The following is a 24,048-nucleotide window of genomic DNA, read 5'->3' on the forward strand; positions in this document are numbered from 1 at the left end:
GATTTGCCAAATCCATAAACATATCAGCTGTGAGTGCAGAGAGTTAGACATTACCTCAAATGTCATCTTAGTGCCTATATACTGTGTACTGTACACATTTCCACTCTGTAGCATATTCAGACCAATGTTTTATTGCATTGTATTTGTGTGAAGCAATTTGTAACTCTGATTATGTAAGGTGCTATAGAGATAAAGTTCACGGTAACACTTTATATTGTTAGCATTAGTTAACAGGTAATAAGGCCCTTATATGTACTTATAAGGCTTAATATCATTATTATGCGTTAAAAAGACTAACAACAGATAGAAGCTGTACTGTAACATGCTGAATTATTCAAACACATATGCATATAACACTGTCTACTTTCTCATATTTAGAAAATATTTTAATAATACAGCAGAAAGTGGTTAATAAATAAATTGCAGGCTCTGATCTGAGACAAGAGACAAACTGAAAATGATAAACCATCTCTGTAAGTCGTAATTACTTGCCGCTAATGAGTGGCTGGGGACTTGAAAAAAGGTGTGCAGACTGCGTCTGCAACGGCCAGTAACTAGTTTGGCTCGGCCTTATTCCTAGGCACACATGGCTGTTTGGCTCTCCTCTGTAATGGGCTTCAGATCTTGATTTCACTCTCAGCAGAGTGTTGAAGTTTGTCTTTAAACTTTCAAAGCATGGGCTGCCAGCATTCAATAAACTCAGTAATAACTGACGCTAATAAATTATTCAGCGATAAGAGAGTCCACAGCCAGGGGGTGTGTGTTACTCAGATGAAAAATAAAGAAAGCTGAAGTTCATTCAAAGAGCCAGAGTAAATAGAAGGAGTGACACATTATATGATGCAGTCAGAGCAGTTCAGAGGCAGACCTGGGGACATGTTCATTACCTGCATCTGCTTGTCAAACTAGGAAAATTAATTTACTTTGCTACGTGCTAGATGGCACTGTTGATTAACATTACACTGCGGACATGACGTGCAAACAACAACAGGTAAACAAATTACTCCGAAACCCACATATCAGGTCATATCCCTGACTTCACATCCTTGAATGATCCTAATATTATTTATTACTGTTTATCTCTTTTTCGTAACACTGGCCAGCTTCACACGACACGCACTACCCATCTCTCCTAAGCACAGAAGAGGAATTATTTAAAGGTGTTGGGAGCCTGCCCCGACTCAGTAACACAACCGGCTGACCCTTAACCTCTGCAGTGAGGTGAGAAATGTGAGCAGAGGGGAGGGCTGCTGGGTGATAATGAGGACGGCGCTGCCCTGTAACTCAACACAAACATTCACGGGAGTCTCCAACTCCGATGTGCTCCTTCAATCAACAGACGTTGTCCATTTGCATTGCATTTAGACTCAGATGAGTGACGAAGGATCCAAGAGAGATAATGGAATAAAGAGATTTATAAAAAAGGCTAGCGGTGCCAAAACTCTCCGCCAAAACTTTCAGACAGGGTTAACTGATTATTTACTTTTGCCTGCGAGAGGACGCAACGTGCCATGACACAGCTACACCTGTGGTGCCATACGACCTTCTTCAGTGATAATTCGCAACCTGCTGCAGACCTTACACTTCTTATGAATTATTCACCATCAATTTTCCAATTATCATACTTCTTCCAGGGTTGGGCAGACATACTGAACATTCTCTCTTGTCTGGAAATAGAAAAAGACTCTCAGTGGACACACTGACCTTTAGAAAGTCTAATTTTTGCACACTCAGTAGGGGGCTTGATTCAATACAATTTCATGAGCTGAAAGAATTAGTGAAATCATCGTTCGAAAGATCAAACAGTATTATTTGACAATCTGGAGTATTACATCATATGTGAGCTGTTCTAAGAGAGATCAAACAGAGTGAAATAAAATGAATTATTCCATCTTCTCAAGGTCGCCTGCTGTTGTAAATCCTGTTCATCTCCCTTTGTTCGCGAACACAAAGAATGTGAGCTGAGAAGATTCAATAGAACTGTGTCACATTAAAATATAAAAGTATCATGACGTTCTATATTTTTGTTATTATTAACTAATCCCATGAAAAGACAATGAACTGATCCTACTAACAAATATCTTTCGCGTGGCCTCCGTTGTTGTCCAGAACCTTGGCTATTAAAGCAACATGCAACTTTTTAACCTTAAAATAGCAGCTTCAAAATCATGTTGATGGTACAGTGTCTTGTAATAGGGTGAATAGTGTCTCTGTCTCAGCCACGCCGCCCCCCATAGTGCACCTGTTTCTGCACTATGTAAGTTCAGTGAGAGAGTAGGATCACAGCGTTACATACATGTTTACTTCAAGCACATTGGTTCCCTGCTGTCTTGAAAATACTTTAAGTGCACCAAATGTGTATTAATCGCCAATAAATCCACCGCTTTCAAACATTTGAGTGACAGTCACTAAAAATGACGTTGATGTTCATCATTTTACATCTTCAGTAAGACAGATTGGGAAAGTTGAAGAACTTATAGAGAAAATAAACTTTTTATGGGATTTGTTCACATTAAAAAAGAATATGTATTAATGCAGCCTTCTGATTTAAAGGAGACATATTATGCCAATTTTAAGGTTCATAATTATATTTTGGGTTACTACTCGAATAGGTTTACATGCTTTCGTGCTCAAAAACAGTTTCTTCATAATGTCCAGTGCTGCAGCACTGTATCCCCCCATTCTGTCTGAGATGCTCTGTTTTGGCTCCTGTCTCTTTAAGGCCCCTCCTCCTGAATACCCCGACTGCTCTGATTGGTCAGTTCACACACGCCTGAGCCAGCAGCGCTAACAATAACAACAGAGCAGCTGTGCTAAATCAATTCTAGCTGCTAGGCATAAATGTTTCTGTCGGTACAGACTTTAAAATTCATGTATTAAATTTGTTTTAGGAAGAGGATTTTTTAATTTCAAAATGGTATTTTTCCTCCTGAATATTAAAATTTATGCATGAATGATGCCATCATAGTGGCAATAAAATGTGTAATATTCCATGGTGTTACATATTTGGAGCAAAAACGCTGCCCCAGAATTTGTCTTTAATCGGACCTTATGTTTCACTCTGCGTTATTTCTCTCTACCGGCACCGACAGGCTGCCAGGCTTCGTTAGATTCTAGGAAATGAGGTGTCAACACCTGAGATCAGCCAGCAGATGACGGCCCCTCCCCTCGTGCCAAACCACAGCCGTCGCCCTCGACATTCAGCCACATTTCACACCCAAGGAGGCCCGGAGCATTGTCACCGGTGTGAAGGTGAGAGGAGAGAGACGTGGCTGAACGGAAACAAACCCTCCAAACCAAAATTTTTTATAAAGTGTTGTTGCTTAGTGCTGCAATTAAAATCAAGCTTTACTTGATATTCACAGTTCAGAACAACATCCTAATCTGGCACATCAAGTGTGAAGCCGAAAATAAAACAGTAATAACATCATCGGTTTACATTATAGATTGCGTCATCTGTCTGCATTACTGAGCGACAACAAACTTGCTCTCCTCATTATTGAGTTGTCTGAGAAATATGACTGAAAGCGTTGTGACAAATGATGCACACAATGATATACAACAATTATGTTCCTATTGAGAAGCATATTCTCCAGAAACGTCACGATCTGCTTGGATTCAACATGTCTCTTTGAAGACTTTACAGTACATCTTGTCAAAAAGAAAATTAATGAGGCGTGTAACACAGCACTGACAGCTCCGTTGTGTTGCTTCAACACCACAGGGAGCAAAATACTAATTTGTAACACACAGTTATAATGAGAGACGTCACTCCAAAATAACAAAAGTGGTCAAAACCGTCCTCTATATATCAGATTTGTTGCTGTTGTCGTCTTGTGTGCCCACGCCCGATGACCGACCACTGGGATGCACCAGTGCAGAAACAGGATCCATAACTGGCCCCAATAAAAAGTGTCAGTTGTGTTTGTTGGAGTTCAGGCCAAACTATAAGCACCACCGCTGGGAACTGAACCTCAATCTCTGCAGAGGAGGCGATAAATTTTATCTCCGCACCACCAAGACACCCATTTTGAGATTGTTTCTATCTTAAGTAGTTGTACTTTGCACTACAGGGTCTGAGCAGGAAGTGCACTTTCTAATTCATCCCCATTATTTGACATGAAAGCTCATCTCAATAAGAGCAGGAGGGAGGGAAAGAGAGGATAAACAGATGGGTTTCAGGGAAGGAAATAACAAGTGTTCCTTGATTTACACTCTATCAGTCAAAGAGACTGCCAAGGAAGAAACTAAGCTGCAGCCCTTTTTTTTTGGATGCAACCTTATTTTGTGCTTCTAGGCTGTCTGAACATGCTTTTTCCAAGTATTGTATAGGTTCGAATTTAACCGTTCAAGGATCTAATTACTGCAAGATAATTCATTTCCTGAGAGGAGACATAACAAGCCAACAGAGATACTAATACAGCTCCAACTTTTTCTGTTGTCACACTTCGTCAGAATTAACAGTCCTTCAGATTTAGGAAACCCATCTGCTGGTTATTTAGATTAAAAATGAATGAGAACATGTGTAGTTTTCACAAAATTAAATGTCTGAATAATCATATCTGGGCCAATTTGAAAGAAAGACGTTGAGTAAGCTGCACTCAATTAATTAAGTTTCAGGAATGCCTCTGCTGGATATTAGATTAAGTAAATCCTCATTCTGTCATTTTATAAGTAGCTTTTCTTCATCAACCTGCGGGATGTCTAGCAACAGCGTTCCAACAAGGGGTACTTGAAACCCATACCCGACTTCTGCTGTTGCACATGCTGTTGAGTAGCTCAACTAACTTGAGAAAAAAAACCAAAAAAAAAACCCATTTCATTTAAAAATACATACATACATACATACATACTGTACATACATACATACATACAAACAAACATACATACATACATACATACATACATACATAGACACACACACACACATATATAAATATTGTCCTGTAACACCTGCAAAATACCATGAGTTATTTTTAAAAGTGCATACCTTAACTAATTTAGCAAGTGTGGAGAAGCTGAATTACTTAACGTTAGCTAAACATTAAATTAGCTAAAAATTAACAGCTGAAAGATAAGTGGTTGAATTAGTTAGCTTAACAGTTCAAATAGTTAGATAAAAGCAATAGATAATAATACATATTAAAATTACTTAGCTAAAAGTAAACAATTGAAAGAGTTAGCTACTGTACAAGTGATCTAATGGGTCAAAATAAGCTAAAAGTAAGGGTAAATGGTCAAAGTAGTTGATTAAAGTAATAGCACTACAATTCAAAAGGCTTGATAAATGGTTTAAGTTTCAAATAAACAGTTGAAATACTTATGGCTAATGGGTTAAATAGGCTAGAAGTAAGGGTAAATGGTCAACATAGTTAATTAAAGTAATAACAGTACAAATAGTTAGCTGAAACTAATCGATAACAATTTAAATAGTTAGCTCAAAGTAAGGATCAGTGTGTCAAATAGTTATCAAAAAGTAAAGTATATTCACATTAATTAGTCGCTAAACATGAGGATAAATGTATGCTAAGTTAAAAGTAAACAGATTAAATGGTTGGTTGGTTTGGATATCTGGTTGACATGGTTAGCTGAAAGTAGGATAGGCCAAATGGTTAAGTTAAAAAGAAAGGATGAACAACTTTAATAAATATAAAAGTAATAGACAAATGGTTGAAGTAAACTGAACTAGTTAGCCACAAGTAGCCTAATGGATGACTGTAGTTAGCTAAAAGTAAGTTAGATGGTTGAAATGGGCTAGTTTATTAGCCTTTAACAGCCTAAAGAATAAAGTAGAGTCAGGTAACCTAAATACTTCATGTAGTTATCTAAAAATAATGGATAAACAGATCAATTAGTTGCTAAATATAAGGATTAATAGTTATCTAACTGTAAACAGATGAAACGTTTAGTCTAACATCAGAATAAACGTTGGATAAATGGTGGAAATGAGTTTAAACTAAAAGGCTTTAAACATTTTACATAGTAAACTGAAAGTATTAGAGAAATGGTTGAAATAGCTCAAAGTTAACAGTTGATATATACAGTATATGAAGTAAGAGTGGCCCAAAGGGTTAAAAATATTTAGCTGATGGTATCCGAAATGGTTGAAATGCCCAGCTGCTGCCACTCCAAGTGATAGGCTGCATATCGGTATTTAGGTTGCATTTGGACTACTAACTATTGACTGTTCAATCGTAGGGAAACAACTAAGGAAAATGTATGTTTATAGGATGCTACAGAGGAGGATGAGAGCCACATAAAAAGTATCTGAGGGCTGACTTTTTTATAAGAAGTCTGAGAAAAGTCAGAATTCTGACTTAAAAGTGAGAACTCAAATTCATGTTTTCACATTTGGCCTTAATCCTCCTCTGCATCTTAGTAATAAATAACATCCACATTAAAATAAGTCAGAACAAATACACTGAGTGCATGATGGGTGGTGTAAAGAAAGCGTGGAGGATACAAAAGTGAAAAAAAAGGATCTATGATGAGAGCAGCAAACTAGTTTTCAGCCGAAGTATTTTGAGAAGCAAACGTCTCCACCTTCTTAAAGGTCATTATACTTTGTCGTTGTAGTTGCTATAGCTGCTCGTCTCATGCCAAACTGCAACTTACTTGCCATTTCTTCATAACATCCACTCCTGCCTTGAATTTTAAATTTAAACACCGCTGTGTGCCATCCTCACCTTTGCTTCAGATGTGGGTTCCAGGTAACACAGACGGTTTCCGAGTCCCTCAGCGGCCAGGCAGAACTTGCGATGCTCCTTCTGGATGGTGGCCACACACTGGAGCACCACCTCGTCATCCTGCCAGGAGAAGAGAGGAGCGTTTAAAGCCAAAAATGTTTGTCAGTGACCTATCCAAAATAAACAAGACCAGACAGGAAGGAAATAATCTATATTGGCTCGGTTTGGTTGCTTCTTGCACTTCCCTTCCTTACTTGGAATCAAAATATACAAACGGATATTTGACAGCTAGGAAAACTTAGATTTTGCTGCATGGGGTTCGGGCTGACTGTTGAGGGAAATCGGTTAAAGGAAACGCAGGGAAATATGTTGTTGCCAAATTAGAACAAACAAGCATTTCAGCAGCAGAGAAGTAAACAACAAAAACTATATGAATCGATAGCAGTGACGGCAAAGCACCTTTGAGTAATATCATTTCTAAACCTTTGATATCTCTGTGGGAGACAGGAAAACCTCGATTCAATCAGCGCAGCCAATAAATGAACATCTGTATCTGTCAGGGTCGAGAGGGTCGGGCTCTATTTGGCAACACACACACACACACACACACACACACACACACACACACAGATATTGATTTGTTTGTGTACTACAAGTGTGTGTCTGAGAGTGTGTGTGCGCGTCTCCTGCCAGCTCACGTCCCACACTAATCTGAGCTGATGGTTGCCATGGTTCTGGCTCCCACCTCCTTCACAGCAGTATTAATTCAATAGAGTTAGATACAGGCTGCACAGCACCCACAGACTCAGGAGGCGAGAGAACAGACCCTGACAATATTTCAGAAACAAACGGCACCCTGGACCCAAAGACGAGAAAAATTTAGCGCGAATGCAAAGTCCCCGCGTGGTCAGACTTGTGTGAAGGAAATCATCTGAGAGGGTTTTTCCTGCGTACTGCCATCTCCTGTATCCAAAAATAAAGAGAAAATGAAAGTGTCTAATTTGTGATTTCACACTGCTGTACAGGTGGAAATGAAATGGAAAACAGGAGAAAAGGTGTCAAGCAAAAATCCAGAACAGGTTTTTCTGCTCTTCCAGCAGATGTAGAAGTTCAAACAGACGTCGTAGGAGGCCTAAAGTTGATCTATTCGCTTCATATTTAGTGTGAGCTGTTCCATAATGTGTTGGTTTATATATGTGGGAGGTGTTCACAGTCAGAAAAAAAAAAAAGATACTGACTGGACTGACTCGTCTCTTGACAATAACACACACATTGAATTCATTAACTGAGCAGCACAAAGCTGTAAAATCCTACACAATAAATTATTCCCTCACAGAACTAGAACAATTTCTGGTGCACCTGACCCTCCTGTATTTACCCTCAGCATCAAGCGCCTTACATCATTTGATTCAGGAGAACCTTCAATCTTGGTCTGGCTCATTTAAAAGTCCAGTACGCAGGTTTGGGGAAGAAATCTTAATCAGAAGAGAAAGCTCTTCATTGACTGAGTTAATTTAGTTTCTTTAGGCATAAAACATCAAACACAAAGCACACAAACTCTCATACTGTTTTACTTTGTTTATATGTGGCGGACCCTGCCACCTTTCTAGCTTCAAATGGTGTTCTGGGGACCTTATTTGTTTCTCTGTTACCAGACGAGGCCCTCGAGAGCATGCACAAAGTCACATCCTTTCGGACTATCGACTATCCTTCACAAAGAAATCAACAGTCCGGCAGCATTAAACAACTAAAACAAAATCATCCAAAAGGCGTGTATAGGCAACCGAGAGAGACGGGGGAAGGTCTCATTTTTCATGTCATATTACAGTAAGCTCACATATTGCCAATAAAAAAAAAAGGGTTAAAACATGTAAATTGCTCAAATTTTTCACACAGAGCCCCTTTTTGCTTTGTCTGAGAATGGATGATTTTCTAAATCTTGTGTATTTTGACAGAGCCTCAGGAAGTTTAGGGTTATTTATTTTTTTTATTAAAAAATGTACTTGGATTCTTTGGACTATGTATATTTCCACTATTCTCAAACTGTGGGAATAGTGAGTATGCAAACTCCCTGTAGTGGCACCCTGAGGAATCCAAGAAATGTGTTTTCGAAGTGAAATAAGTTCACAAAAAAAAGTTTAATACTATCAGAATTTATAGTTGGACTACTTCAACTGAATTGTAATTTTAAATGGTTAAAAAGTGTGCATGAAGTCTAAAATTCATGCATGTTGTGTGCGCATAAGCGAGCTAAAATTAAAAACTTATGATGGCAAGATAGTCAGCAGAGGTTCAAAGAAAGGTTCAAACACACTTCAAACGTGGCTCCAAAGGGGAACTGTCGAGATGAGAAGTGCAGAACAGGAGGAGAATATTTCAGTTGAAACTGCCGGGACCTTAGAGAGCCTGATATTTTCTGAGGCGGTACACAGTGTTAAAAGTTTGAGAAACACTTCTATATTTCATTTACTGACCATGTAGAAGTGCCCAAAAAAGTTCAAAGATTAATTACAAAAGTGATTCAATCATAACAGAGGACACTGAAGCAAAAGTGACATATAATATCCGCTGAACATGAAGAACAAAAGTAGCTTGGGGACAATCAATGCCGGGTGGCCCCGAGGAAGAAACTACATGGGTTTCCTTGAAGAATCAATACTTGAGAATGAAAAAGCTGAGAAACTCTTCTTTACATGAGTTTTCAAAGTATGTGGATATTATCAGATCAAAAGTTATTAAACCTTTCAGAACAAAAGCTATTTTTAGCTGCCTGAGGCTGGTCTTTGAGGGTTACGGGTAAAATATGTTAAGCATCAACTCACTGTTCAGATTATGATCTCTGTTTCATACATGTGATCAATAAAATGCCACGGAAACATCGCCGGAAGAGAAAAATGTGACTGAAATTGATGAATAAACAAATTATGGTCGAAGGGGCATGTAGTGATTTATACAGCAGCTAATTAGCACTGAAGCCAATTAGAGCACAGCCAACAGAAAGGCAAAGTGTCTGGGTCTTTGAAGTGTATTAACAGCCATATTGAGGATATGCTTTGGTCAGTTTATGCTGCGGGGTAATAAATATATGTAATAAAGAGTTAAATGTCAAGGCGAAGTGAAAGAGGCCGAGCTGGCACGGCAGTCCATTCCAGACGCGTTTTAAATACCCCACGACTCGACTTTGGGCTTCAGGGAGGCGATTACTGATAGAAGAAAACATCAATATTGGCTCCGAATCGCTGCTGCTGCTGCTTTCTGGGTCGTCGTGTGATGGAGGAAACACAGCTTGTTGTTTCAGGCTACAGACAGGGAAACTCAATATGGCCACGGGATGACCGAAGACTTGTCACCTCTTTAAAATCGAGTAAATGCGACTCTTTCTCTTCAGCTGTTTGGGATTCTGGTGGCCTTATGAAACCGACCAGGCTGGAAACATTAGCGACACGCTATGAGTGCATGTAGTATGCTTTTCTTTAAGGCAACAGGTGATCTTTAGTGCCACATTTGTCTGTAAATGTGACTTATTTTATGGTATGTTTTATGGAAAATCCTCGAGAGCAACGAATAGATCCAACACTCGAACGCTACACTGAAAGCCAGGCGATGATTCATGCATACTTGAATTTGTTCCGAGTTGACAAGCACACCGAAAGGCTCAGAAACACTGAAATTGATTTTTGCCCTCTTTGATAGTGCAGCTTCAGAAGCAGAAGTGGTCAGAGTTGCACTGGGATCAAAACTCTGCATAGACTGGATGCCATCCAGTCATCTGAGCAGAGTGAAGCAACGGGAGGAAGAGCAGAATGGATGATAATGCCAACATGGCTCTAAATAAATACAACCACAGGAGACACTGGGTTTAATGTCAAGGATATATACATGGTGGACGTCCTCCTATAAAAATCCAATCGCTATGATCGGATCTCAAAATCTAACGAAACAGCAATGCGTCGCCACGGCCAAGACGCTTTCCCCAAGACACTTTCTGTCTCTCTCTGTACCCCTGACTTGATCGCTAGCCAGAGAATCTGGTGAATCTAAGGCAAAGTGATCCTCGCAGCAGCAGTGTGACCATCTGCTAGACAGCTAAAGAGCAGCATCAGTACTATGTATAGGGCCCTGGCCTGCAGCGGGAGGAGGCAAGCGAGGGGTTGGGTGGCTGCTTTACCCAGCTTCCAAGTGTAGAGCGGGAACTTGACCCTGCCCTCTCCCAACCCGACCCCACCCGTCCTCGCCACCCCTCGATATCCCTCTGGATCCTGCAGATTCGAGACTTCTCTGCTTTAGAAAACAAATGAAAGTTTGTCACTCTTGGATCTTCGGTTAGACGACCGCTGGCACCGTCGTCTCAACGGACCCTCGGTGTTTCCCCACTCTTCCCTTCCTTTCTTCCTCTACTTCGCTCGCCAAGCGTCTGTGCGCCATAACAGACAGCGACAGGTGTGTGTGTGCGCGTGTGTGCGCGAGCTGCCCGATGCAACCACCAACCGAAACCCGAGAGCTACAGATGCTCCGGCGTGCCAAATAAACTCCCGCAAACTCACCCGGCGCTGCCACCAATGTGAACTTGAGAAAAGGTGAATCTGTTCAATCCCTCAGCGCTGCTATTTTCACACTCATGCTTTGCACATGCTCAGTGGAGATCAACAGGCAGACTTACACAGGGGGGAAAAAAGGCAGACAGAAGCGGGTTTAAAAAAGTGAAGGGAATTAAGAAACTTCCAACACGTTTGTCTCCTTGTTCACACTGTCTCAGTGTGTAGTCTGTCTCAATTGCTGTGACCGCTCAGGCGTCGTGTTTCTCATAAATGTCAGGCAGGGTGCTAAGTGCAGGTTGAGCTACGTGTTTTAGTGAAGCTTAGCTAACAGCATGGAGACCAAAGTAGATACAGTGTAGATGTGTGAGAACTACAACCTGATAAGCCAGAGAAGGGCTGAAGTTGGTGCATATCAGAATCAGGGATAGAGCTCGCATCAAGAACATTGTGAAATAGTCATGAAAGCATCACAGCTAAGACACTTCTGGAGAATCTCTGCACTCACGAGTCATCTGCCAAGCACCTGACTATGAATAATTAAGTTATTATTCACAGTGTTCCAACCTTACGATCAATTTTTAAAACCCCGTCGAGCTGAAGGAAACGGGAGGAAATAATGACAGTGTGAAAAAATGATTAGAGGCAGCGGAGAACCTGACGAAGAGCAGCCGCAGTGAAAAATAGAACAAAACAGAAACAGACGAGGGTGTAAACAAGAAACAGGAAGAGAGACAGAGAGGAAGACTGAGGATTTGTTTTTAGCTCTACAGTTAGTGTTTCTAGTCCATGTCCGAGCTATATCAGGTTCGACTCCAGACACAGTCGGCTGCATTGATTGCACCTGCAGCTACTTCATATTTTTTATCAGCCCAAACAGAAACAGGGATGAAACAGACCTCTATTTATATGCTGGGTGAATATCTGATTGGCTCCAAAAATAGCTTAAAAAAAAATCTGAAAATCTCTATTCAGGAGGCTCATTTATAAAAATGTTCTTAGATTTTGTACTTTAACTTCATCTTAAGATAATTTCAGACGATGTGCTTATAAAAAAGGTGCAATATGTACGAATTGGCCACCTGTTGAATTTATACTCAAAACAAAAAAAGGGGCAGCATGTTGACATGTCATGTTGACATAATGTCAAAAGTGTTATTCCGTCACATTCAGCTGAGGTTTTAAACTAAAGTTCTTCAATATTGCACCTTTAAATTTGATTCATAAAAGATCTTGAACATAATAAACTTTGCTCAAAGGTGCACTATGTAGGAAGAAATGTTAATCAGAAGAGAAAGACTTCATTGACTGATTTTTATGCATAAACAAACTAAATAAACAAGCTGTTTTCGTTTTCATGACTGAATAAACAAACTGACCTTAAAAAGGACAACACAATTTCATACTGTTTTACTTTGTTTATATTTGGCGGACCCTGCCACCAACAGTGCTCTGGGACCTTATTTTCCTCTGAGAACAGCTTGTTTATTCACTTATGGAAAATATAAATATGTCTGAGTTTGTAACTTGCGCACGTGTGATCTAAAAATCTCAAATCAACTTCTACTGACAGCTCCTGCCTTGTGATTTCTCCTTCGACAATGCAGCAACAATCAGGGTGATGATAGAGGAGACTGACGCACGCATTATTTGCTGGACTAAACAGTGGGTTGAGGAACACACGCGAACACGTAGCTTGGAGTGTGTCGCTGCTGCACATTGTCCAATAAGCTCATGCAAAGTTCACAGTCTTGGAGGCTTCCCGAACTGGAATATCACTTGAGTCGAGTCTAGACTTCGCTCGGATGAGATAATTTCTGCATTAAAGTAAAGATTTAATATTGACTAATTATCTATGCTTTTCTGCTTCAGTCATGCTTAAGTGACTTGAATGCAGGAACCATGAGGTGGTTCTGTTGCTCTGAAATCAGTATCAGCCTTCATTTTATTGCTCCTTCTCTCTGAGAGGACACTGAGTCAACATTTCTGTAACTCCCTTCAAAAGGTTTGAAGCAAATGCCAGTCTTTTATATAAGTCATGAATAAGATTTGTTACAGTTGTGTCGCTGGCCGCTCAATATGGTTTTACACAAAGTCAGAAAACTAATTTAAAAAGCTTCAGTAAATGCAGTGAATGGATAAATGGCACGAAGACAAAACTGAACACAAAAAGTAATGAGCATTTCTTAGTGGGGCTAAAAAAATAAAAGCCTACAAGTCACTACTCAGTGATTAAGAAGAGTGTAGGCAGACGTGGAAAAGCTGGAAAATGTAAACCACTGTTCCCGTCATGGTCACTGACAGTTACAGACTATAGTTAGTTGAGTAGGCAGCAGCAGCAGCAGCAGCAGCAGCAGCTCCTCTGGGCTTTCCATCATATCTGATTAATGAGATGTTTAAATGAACGAGACTTCTCTTAACCAAACAGCCATTCAGCTCCACAGTGCAAACAATGAAGCTGCAGTGTCAGCAGGAAATGACCATTCTGTGTAAAAAACAAACCAACCTTATTACAGGATGTTTAATGACATTAATGTGTGTTTTTCCTGGATGCAAATGAGACACATTAGGAACCTGCCAACACGCTCCTACAAATCTCCCGATTTCATAGTGATACAAATCAAATGGCTCAGTTTGCAGCTGAAAATGGATGAAATAGGTTCCAAGAAGAAGAAATATGGTTCCTTATTTAGGTCCCGCTTGAACAGCGTTTCCACATTCACATTCATAATCAGTGTGCAGGGCGGATTCAAACATCTGGACCCAAGATTTGCGACTTTCCCCTTTATTGACATTATTTTTTGTTCATTTATTTTACTGTTAGCTATAAATTTAACATGAGTTAAAAGCCATTTCACACTCACATCCTTGCATTTATTCTGTTAGTCTGTTGTGTAGGGCTGTGTGGGGCATCCTCTTTTTTTTTTCACAGCCTTACGTTGGTGGGTATGAAAGCCACAGTCGTTTTTTGCAGAATTGTTTCAGTAAAAGTTGGCAGATGTCTACTTGCCTTTTAAGAAACACTCACATTTCTTTCCTGTTTTCATATATATTCATTGCCCTGGAAGTTCAGTATTTATTGTCCTCAGAAAAAAAGCATCACAAAAGTAATTTTGACCTTTCTGCAGGTGATCACAGCCTTTCTGACTTTACACAGAGTTTTGTTACTGAAGATGCATTTAAACACCACGAGGTCACTGTCACACGTCATGTTCGGACATACTTGTATGCAGAATGGGTGTAGGTGTACATACACGTGTCTGAGACGACATCATGGGTCAAAATGAATAACGCACCGCACAGCCGAGCTCTATGTTAAGGGAAAAAATGAGATAAAATTCTGCTGTCAAGCGAGTTTTGCCCCACAGTACACTGCCATGGATCACAGACTCCAAGATTTATATGGTGTTCCTATAACAAATTGGATTTTCTTGGCTTAGTTTGTATGCATATTGCTTTAGAGCGGCTTCAAATAATAGAGGCCCCCATGCGTGCAAGGCCGAGGCGTCAGCCTCAGCAGAAGCGCTGAGGAATGGAGGGCCTCCAGTCAGGGACGAGGCTGGAGCCTCTGTAAAGTCCATCATCCTGTCTGATGAGACAGAGCGGACACAGGCAAGAGTGTGTGTGTGTGTGTGTGTGTGTGTGTGTGTGTGTGTGTGTGTGTGTGGCTGTGAGGTGAAAACAGGCTGAAAGAGAATGAAGAGATCAGGCGAAGTGAGGACATTCACCTGAAGCCAACTTAAGTCTTCTTTTCTCCCTCTAAGCTCTCAGCTCCTGACCAAGGCCTACACTTATTCTACCCTCCACCCTGTCAGCTCTGTGTGCGCCAAATTTGATGCAAACATTAGATGATTTTTTTAGCTCTTATGCTACAAAAGCCTCAGAGGACAGCAGCGTGATAAGGCAAGCACTTTCTCTTCTGAATGGATTTCACAGAGGTCAAATATTCATTGCTCAGACAGACCAAATAGCTACGGGTCAATAGAGGTCGCGACGCAAGATAAATTCAACGAGCATCTAAGTGTTTCACAATACATCAGAAGCAGTCTGTGACAAGGTAAACCTCCCTCCACACAAGGGCTGGAAATAGTTTCCATCAGGCTACACGATGTCATCTCGAGACTGCAGCTGCCACGGTTGGATGCACACGGCGAATAGAAAATGGTATATCTAGGATGTCGGTGGTCTTACTGAAAAACTAAAAGATAAGAGACTTATTAGCAAAACGACAAATAAAATCATGTTTCTCAAAGTGAAGCACCCTTAAGTCCTTTCTTGTCAGAAAATAAGTGAAATGAGATCAGTGATTCAAGCACTGGAGTTTTCTTCGCATCAAACACTGAAAATTGGGTTTGGAAGTAATTCAGGTCTTGAGCCCCCTTGTTATTACTATGATGTGCCCATGAGCATGGCACTTCACAGCCAAATGCACCGCCTGAGCTCTTCATTGACTACAGTATAAAGCAAGGCGTTCCTATAAAAAAGCTATAATGCTAATCAGACTTGGCCACGATTGTCTGGCTGTCTGGCCCCCGACTTTAATGATTTGGTTGAGTTTCTCCACTCTCATTGCGCCATTTTATACAAAAAAAACCTCTAAAAACCAACTGACAGATACAGTTAGCAACAAGCTGGTGAACATAATGGAGCATTTAGCAGCTAAAAGGTCAAATATCTCCCTCCCGCAACTAAAATTTAAAGAATATATTGCTCCATAACTTCTGGATGTGTAAATAAGCAGCTGTCAATAAGACAAGTTTATTATATAAATAAAGTGTTCCTGACTAAATAAGCAACAATCTACAGTTTAAAAAAGGAAATTATGTTTAGGTAGAATTTATTAAGCGGGTGAAATTCGCTGTAACATGTTGAAAGAGTGTTAGTTTACAGAGTTACAGCACCACTTTTACTGCCCCACATTAGAGAAACAGTGTCTGGCCGGTTACTAACCAAGTCGCAGGGAGATCTGTATGAACGGGAGCGGGGCCAAGCGTAATTGCCAGAGCAAATGAAACACGAGCTTGCAGATTCATCTGGTTCCCAAACTAAAACAACACACCAACTGTTCTCTGATTTAAATGTTGCTAAACTCTGATTAGTGCACGGAAGTAAGTGACATCAGCAACATTTCCAACTGAGGGTTGCCCGACTTCAAATCAGCAGAAAGGGCACAAATGGTAGTGTCCCATTACACACAGTAAGAAGCTGAGTGGGGAAATCCATATTCAGGCCCTTTGAGGTGGATTACAATAGCCTATGAAAAATGCTAAATGGCCTTAAGGGAGAAAACAATTACAGAGACAGAGCTGACAACAAACTGAACCATGTTGGAATTAAATGAAAATGAACCGAATGACCTGAGGGACACTCAAAACGGTAAGAAGCTCACCGTCTGCACCTTCTCCAGTCCCCGGTTGATTAATGTAGCTAATTATTTGGGTGGAGAGTCCACTCGCACTGCTGCAGCTGCTCTATCTGGGATTTTACTGCCGTCTTTGCTGCGACCACCACAGAAAGGTACAGCACAATCGCTCCCACTTAAACTGAAATGTCAATATCAAGTTAAGTCAATTAGTATCTTTGGTTGTGGTATTTAGCTTGATGCAGACAGTATGAAATGATGCTGTCCATTAAGTGCATTTCAGACCAATAATTCAAAAGGAGGTATTGATTTCAATTGTATAATGTTTTGCTAATTAAATCAGTTGTGAGACAGTGAAAAACAGGCCACAGTAGGTCACTTATATGCTTAATATTGCAGGCTAACAGATTATCTTTCAGGTGAGGAGTTTTAGCCTCCTGAAAAAGGAGAATTTTAGGAGTGAATACTCTCAAACAGCCTGCAGGTGAAGCCACACACTGGCCAAAACGACAAAGAGCCTTGTCTCACCACTTCCATAATTTATGGGTGTTTCGCAAGCTTCAAGACAACAGTTCAAGGCTGAAGACAGAACAATGCAAAAATAAGACAGCATTTGTGTTTGGGAAACAACAGAGCTGAATTATACAGAGCTCTTCTCCACGCAAGAGCAGCCAAAGATTAATAAAACTATTAAAGCTCTTGTGTTCTTCTAAACCCCTTAAAAAAGCTGTTTTTTTACAAATCTTACAACTCCAAATAAAACTGTCAGAAACATCAGCTTAAATGATCAATTAGCCCGTTATTTAACTAAACGGGGCCACTCAAGTCAAACCAATCACATCTCATTTCCAGATTAAAAGCATGCGAGATGCTTTAGTGAGGTAAGGTCCTGCCACCTTCCACATCAAGGTTGTGTAAATGATGGGGATGGCAGCAGCCAGCAGACTCGACGTCCTTCAGTACTGATGACTGGAAGAGAGCCGGAGCTGCCAAAGAACACACTGTTGCTCTGCCATCGCAGCCCGCCCAATCAATACAGAGGAAATCCTTCTCATTCAATTTGAATCAAGCCAGGGGGGAGGTTCACCCGAGGCTGCAGGACGACGCTGCCTCTCTCTCTCTCTCTCTATCTCTGTCCAACTCTCACTGAGGAGGCAAACTTTGCAAGGGCATCAGCGAGTGCAATATAGGAAATGCAGCCTTCAGTGCTGGAACGATGACTCAATGACAATGAGATGGTATAGATTTCCTTTTCACAAGGAAATTACGAGTCCATCGTGATCCCGTCTTTGTACTATTCCAGGTTGTGTCTGCAGGGTGTCAGCATGTTCGAGCCGTCAATCAAAACAAGCCACATGCATACATTCATCCATCCACAGGGAATTCTTCATCTCAGACTTGATATTAAACTATTTTAATAGACTTTGGGAGACATGAGATGCTGTCAAGTTGATATTTTTCAATCATTCATACTGAACATTATCACCCAAACCGTCACAGTTATTGATTCTCATGTGATGTAACCAAAAGCAACAGAAAAGCTATTAAATAGAAGTTTAAGTGAGATTGTTTTTTACCTGTTTCCACGGGCAAGAATAAACTTTAAGGTTGAACTTTAAAGCAACAAAATGCAACTTTCCTGCAGAAAGATAGCCGATTGTTGAGTCTCATCCTCAGGTCGTCATATATTGATGCACTGGGTTGGCAGCCCGGGCCAGACGCCAACTCAAGATGTCAGTTTTTGACAAACTGGGGATGAGTTGGTTATATTTTCTTTGAGCCAGTGGTTCTCAAACTTTTCTGTCATGGCTCTTTTCAGAAACGAAAATAGTTCATGCCCTCACCCCACAAATGTCATCAAATCATAAACAATAAGTGGGGAAGCAACTAAAAAGGATCCAAGTTGGATCTATATTATTCCGTGTCATCCACCCCCCCAACCCCCATTTTAAAGCAACATTACGTAACTTTTTTACCTTAAAGTAACAGCTTCACAATCATCTTGATGGTACAGTGTTTTGTAAAAAGGTGAATGGTGTCTCCGTCTCAGCCACTCTGCCCCACATCACTTCTGCACTATGTAACTTCAGTGAGAGGGTAGGATCACAGCGTTACATACAAGTTTACTTCAACAACTTTCAACACGTAGCATGTTAAGTCATACTGAGTTTTGTTTGTAGTTAGCACCTACATTACAACTGACAAACAAAAAAAGGCCAAATCCTACATAACGTTGCTTTAAGAACAACTGATTCAAGTCAACATGGACAAGAAATGAAACATCTACAATTCCATAACAAAAGAACATCCCACAAACAAAATCCAAAGAATGGCGGTGGAAAAAAAGATTATTTTGTCAAGCTCGACAACATTTTTTTCCTAAAATATAATTTGTCTGAGACAGGATTGTCAACAAAGATCCATATCAAACCATTAGGCCCTTCTGGTTTTGTTTTTCTGCTTATCTTTCTTCATTATTTCATTGCAACTCTCAACACTGTGCTTCCAGACAATCTAACACCTGCAGAAAGAAAAAAACATTTTTCACTCACACCTGACCCCACTCTTTTATACCTTGACAACTTTTCAGCAGATTACATCATTCATACGATCTCACTCGTCGTCCCCTGGTACCGGTTTGCAAAATCTATGATGTGGAACAGTTTGAACAAGAAATCGCAACCATTCAACTACAGATTACCAACATTAAATACCCGCAAAATGCGCTTCTGGCAATCTCCATGCATGACACAGTTACTGGATGTACTGTCTGTGATAAACAGTGAGGCCATCTGTTAAAACTCACATAAAACGCTAAGCAGCAAGGTATTCAACTAACATCAAACATAACAACCAACACAAACAATCTGAATAGATAGTCATATCTGTCAGTGCCAAGCACACTAGAAATCTTGCACCACACTATTTTAGTGCTACACTTGTTGCGCTCCATTTCAAAGCTCAGTGACACTTGTCCATTACTTTGACATATTAAGCTTTACAAAATGTTGTATATGACCTTGTGGTATCAAGCGTTTCATTTCCAAATGCTACTTTATCCCTATAAAAATGGTGTTAAAGTGTCACTGCTCTGGTGCTGCCCCGACTTGAGCGCTGGCCCTGGTGTAGGTTAGTGCCAGGGGAGCAGAGCTGTATGTGCTGTGGAAGCATCATCTTTAAAAAGGCTAAATTTAAACCCCCAGAGTCCTCGCCTTGGTATGCCGAAGGCTTCCAGAACAACATAAACTCCAAATAAGCCCAGAAGAGCTAGGCTACTCATGAACTGCAAGGCTTGCTCACCTGGTTTTAAAAAGGTGTTAACAGTGGCTCACCTGGGCTGCTTAGTTGAAATTAAGCTTATACTCTTTACAGGTATAAATCATATCTCTATAAAAGTTTAGAAAAACGATAATAAGCCTCCATTGACCTTCAGCTGAACTTTACCGTAGCTAAGCCTGTCAAGCTCGTAACTCACGCAGCAAACGTTTGTAGTTTACACTGACAAAATTCTCAATAATCTTAGAAAAAATTAGACAGAGGAAAACAAAACCAGACCCATTTTTAGCTGGCAACAGTCAATCATGTCGGCAACTTTCTCGAACAGATTTCATCAGCTGTAGCTAGCTAGCTAATTAAGCTAACGTCAGTTGCATCAGCTGGTTGAAAAAGCTGTCTACAGCGGATTTTTAAAATGTTTTTAGCCAACTCTACTCTTACCTCTTAATATGAACTTGATGGCCACATCCATCATATCGTGCTACAAGAGTGAGGACAGTGCTAACCTAGCTAGGCTAGCTTAGTTGTTCATTCAGTATTTTCACTTAAAATGTCAAAAACAAGGCTGTTAGGATGAGGACTAACCCATCACAACCCTATCGCAGATAACACTATTTTGGTCATTGCTGGATTGTACATTTCCTCAAATCCAGTAAGGGCGGGACAAGGGTGCTAGTGTTAGCCTACCCTAATTTCAAAACAGGCCTAGCTCATCATTCAGGACCGGGCTCAACACTGTGGGGAAATATTAGGTTACAAAATGGATGTGCAAGTCATGAACAAGGCTTTTCTAAATGTAATCTGTAAAGTGAGACCTGCTTAGTTGATTATATGCTCATTTTAGCTTCAGACGTGGGCTAAGGCTTCATTTCTAGGTCTATAAGTAGCCTAGCAAATTAGTTAGCCAGACATGCTAACGTAGCCAACACGAGGGCAAACAAAGACTGTTTAATCCATTCCTTCCACTTTTTAAAAAAGATTATTGACATTAAAAAAAACACAGAACAAAAACAATTCAAATCAAACTGGAACAGACAACACAATGTCTCTCATCAACAACCTGATAAGAAGCAACTTTCAACGATGTAAAAAAGGAAGGAAAGGCTAGATCCTACTCCGTGTACACATATTAATGTCACTAATAGCAAACTTTAACTCAAATTAAAAGTGTATATTACACTTAATACCCTTTTATTTTACTCCTCATAATTCAAATCAGTATGTTGACAAAGGACGTCCATATTTCACCCCTCTTAAGGACACAGACTTTGAAATATAGCCATTACTGATGATCTAGCACCATTTTATAATACTCTAACATAATTAACCACAGTTTAAAAGACCTAAACTAAAATCCAAAACATGACAGGCCTAGCATGCCTCGTTATGGCCTCTACACTATGACTGGAGAAGTCATTTTTCAGCTAGACCAAAAACAAGAAAGAAATTCTACAGTTTCCAATGAAACCTGACATTCACCTGACAATGACAAAGTACTCTGGTGTCATTTCATTGAAGAACCAAGTTAATACCTCTTCTTTGTTTAGCTTCACACAGCAACACAATCAATAAGTAACGATACAACAAATAAAACGGGTGACTGCACATAATTATCTGATGGCGCTGCAATTATCACAATGATCTTTTACCCCTGCAGTTAGCGGGCTGTGGAAATGACTTGCAAATGTTCTGATTGGACCATGAATAAAAGGCCAAAACAGCCTCCAGCAGTGCAGTGATCATTGTCTGAAGGCAAACCCCAAGACAAACACTGCTTTCTCTGCATGTGTGTACTGAACGGCCTTCCTGTCATTTTCACCCAGAGCTAAATCACTGGAGAGTTAACAAGCTGTCCACGAAAAGCAATTTGTAATCAGTAAGCACAGGATTTCAATGCAGTCTGTTTTGTAACATTTAATTTAAAACTTTGCCACCACCAACACAGACGGAGAGCTTCGGCACGGGTCTATAAAGTCACAGAGGGAACTGCGGTCTTCATCTCGCTGTAGAGGTGTAACTATTTTCCTCCTCTCGGTTGCTTTTCATTGCCGTTTCCTTTGATGGAGGAGCTCTCATCGCTGCCAGCTTTCCCAACATTACACATCAACAGCAAGGTGAGACGGCGTCCGAGCAGAAATCAAATCACAATGTCTGGCCCTCTGTAGCCACCTGAGTCTGACAGTCGTATCCAATAACAGGCAGCTTAAACAATTCAATGTAAACATCTGCAAATTCCACCACAGAAACAACATTGCAATCGCAGTTCCTGACCAAATAAATGGAGCAATTTTGACTCCCTCCTCCACAAAAGACATTACAGTTACACAGAGGCTTATACCATAATGTACAACAGATTGCAAAGTAGTGTATTTCAATTAGCACTCTTATTTTAAGGCTTGCTGTGGCTTACTGTGGACCCCCAGGGGAAGCCCCCTCACCCACCCACCCTCTCAAATCGCTGTTGTCATCAGATAACCAGGATGCCATTGTGACAGTAGAATCTGAGAGGCGTGGGTCAGCATATCACTGGCATCACAAATAGTAGGAGCTGTTAAGTGCAGGGTCCCACCTGCCACCAACAACAAGGCGAGCCCGCAGGGGATTACATATAGATTAATACCACTGTATATATCAACATCCCAACGCCATGACACTGTTGGACCTCCAGCCAAATGGATGTCAATCAAACTAAAATAAAGACAATGTCACTGAATGTTAATGAGAAGGACCGAACCAGCCTGTCTGCAAGTTTTAATTTCGTTGTCATGAAAATCCAACCCAATAACACCCAACAAGTTCTGGCTTTTGTCTTCAATGTAAATGGGGACAATTGGCATTTACTCCCGTGTCAAATAGCTCCGCAGTGGTCACAACTATTTATTGGCTCCAGCTCTAATTGGCTGTGAGGAAAACACCCACGGTGCCATGACGTGGGTTGAAGTTAAGGAGGTTGGTTTAGGACTTTTTCATCTGTCTGTCTCCGGGCACTGCTTGAACATCGTTCAGATGGCAGAGTTTGAGAAAGATTGAAGTAAAAGATATTTAAAAAGTAACAGCCGCTACATTATCAGAGATGTCTCACTGTGTCACTGTATCAGAGATCAGAACATTGATTAAGACTTTTTATACAAGCTTGTAGGTAAATGATCTGCTGCTTCGGACTGTTCCCTGTTGCATTCGTGATGAAAAACATGACACCTAAGAAGAAACAGAAAAGCAAACCCGTCTCCTGGCAGTGTGAGGGTTTACCTGTGTATAAAAGGCTGTTATTGATTCCCATTTATTTCTGTACAGCATGAAAATCTATTAGCGCTTGAAGTATGTATTCATCACAGCTGGACAGGTGTCTGTCGACATATCTGATCAACGTTACGTTATTTTGGTAATACAGTTCAAAAAGGTCCCATGTGTAGGATTTATGGACGTCTAGCAGTGAGACTGCAGATTGCAACCAACTGAATCCCCCTCGCCTCACCGTTCCCTATGCTGGGCACTAAAAATCCAAAAAAAACTAAAGGCTCTCTGAAGAGACAGCATTGATTTTGTCCGCTCAGGGCTACTGTTGGGTGGACTTTGAGGACGAGGACCCCTCTCATTCTAAAACAGGTAACGAAAACGTGTTTCTGGTGATTGAACACCAATGAAAACAGTCATTTCGATCCTCTGTATGTCCTGTACGTATGGCAGAGTTGACAATAAAATTGACTTTGAGTTAGGAGGAAAATATTTCATTTTTGCCAACAGATCACCTTAAATCTTACACAATGGACCTTTAATTCCTCACTGCATCAGTGCCACTTGTGGTTGACTGTGATGGATTTCACAACTCAAGAAAGAAAGTCCCAAGTGTGGACTTCATGGAAGGTCTTCATGTTGGGCAGAAATGAATGAATGGAAGTCAACGGTTGCTTGAGTGAAATACTGTAAATCCACTTTTTTTTTTAATCACAGCAGCGTTGTTTACAAAAACCACTGGTTCGACACTTGTAAAACTAAATATCATTAAATCAAACAAACATCTCATCAAACAAACTGGCGTGACATGAGAAAAGTTGTGTTTTATAAATCCATGGTAGTAAAATATGAGGGGCAGGGAACTCCAGGAGTCCTGGATGAGGTTCAAGGCTCTCATAAACACTAGACATCACCTCAAGAACAACACATATTCCCAGGACTGATTAAATTAAAG

General features: G+C 40.5%; 1 protein-coding gene across 1 annotated transcript in view; it reads right to left on the reverse strand.

Annotated features, from left to right (window-relative positions):
• ryr3 (ryanodine receptor 3) overlaps positions 1–24,048 on the reverse strand; it is a gene marked incomplete at its 5' end in the record, with an annotated part of 125,295 nt that overhangs the window by 100,378 nt on the left and 869 nt on the right. The window contains 1 exon segment of the mRNA XM_084377371.1: positions 6,687–6,806. Coding sequence (XP_084233497.1) covers positions 6,687–6,806 — 120 coding nt within the window.

Source organism: Pagrus pagrus, assembly GCF_965226575.1.
Source record: "Pagrus pagrus genome assembly, chromosome: 16".
Taxonomy (NCBI): Eukaryota; Metazoa; Chordata; class Actinopteri; order Spariformes; family Sparidae; genus Pagrus; species Pagrus pagrus.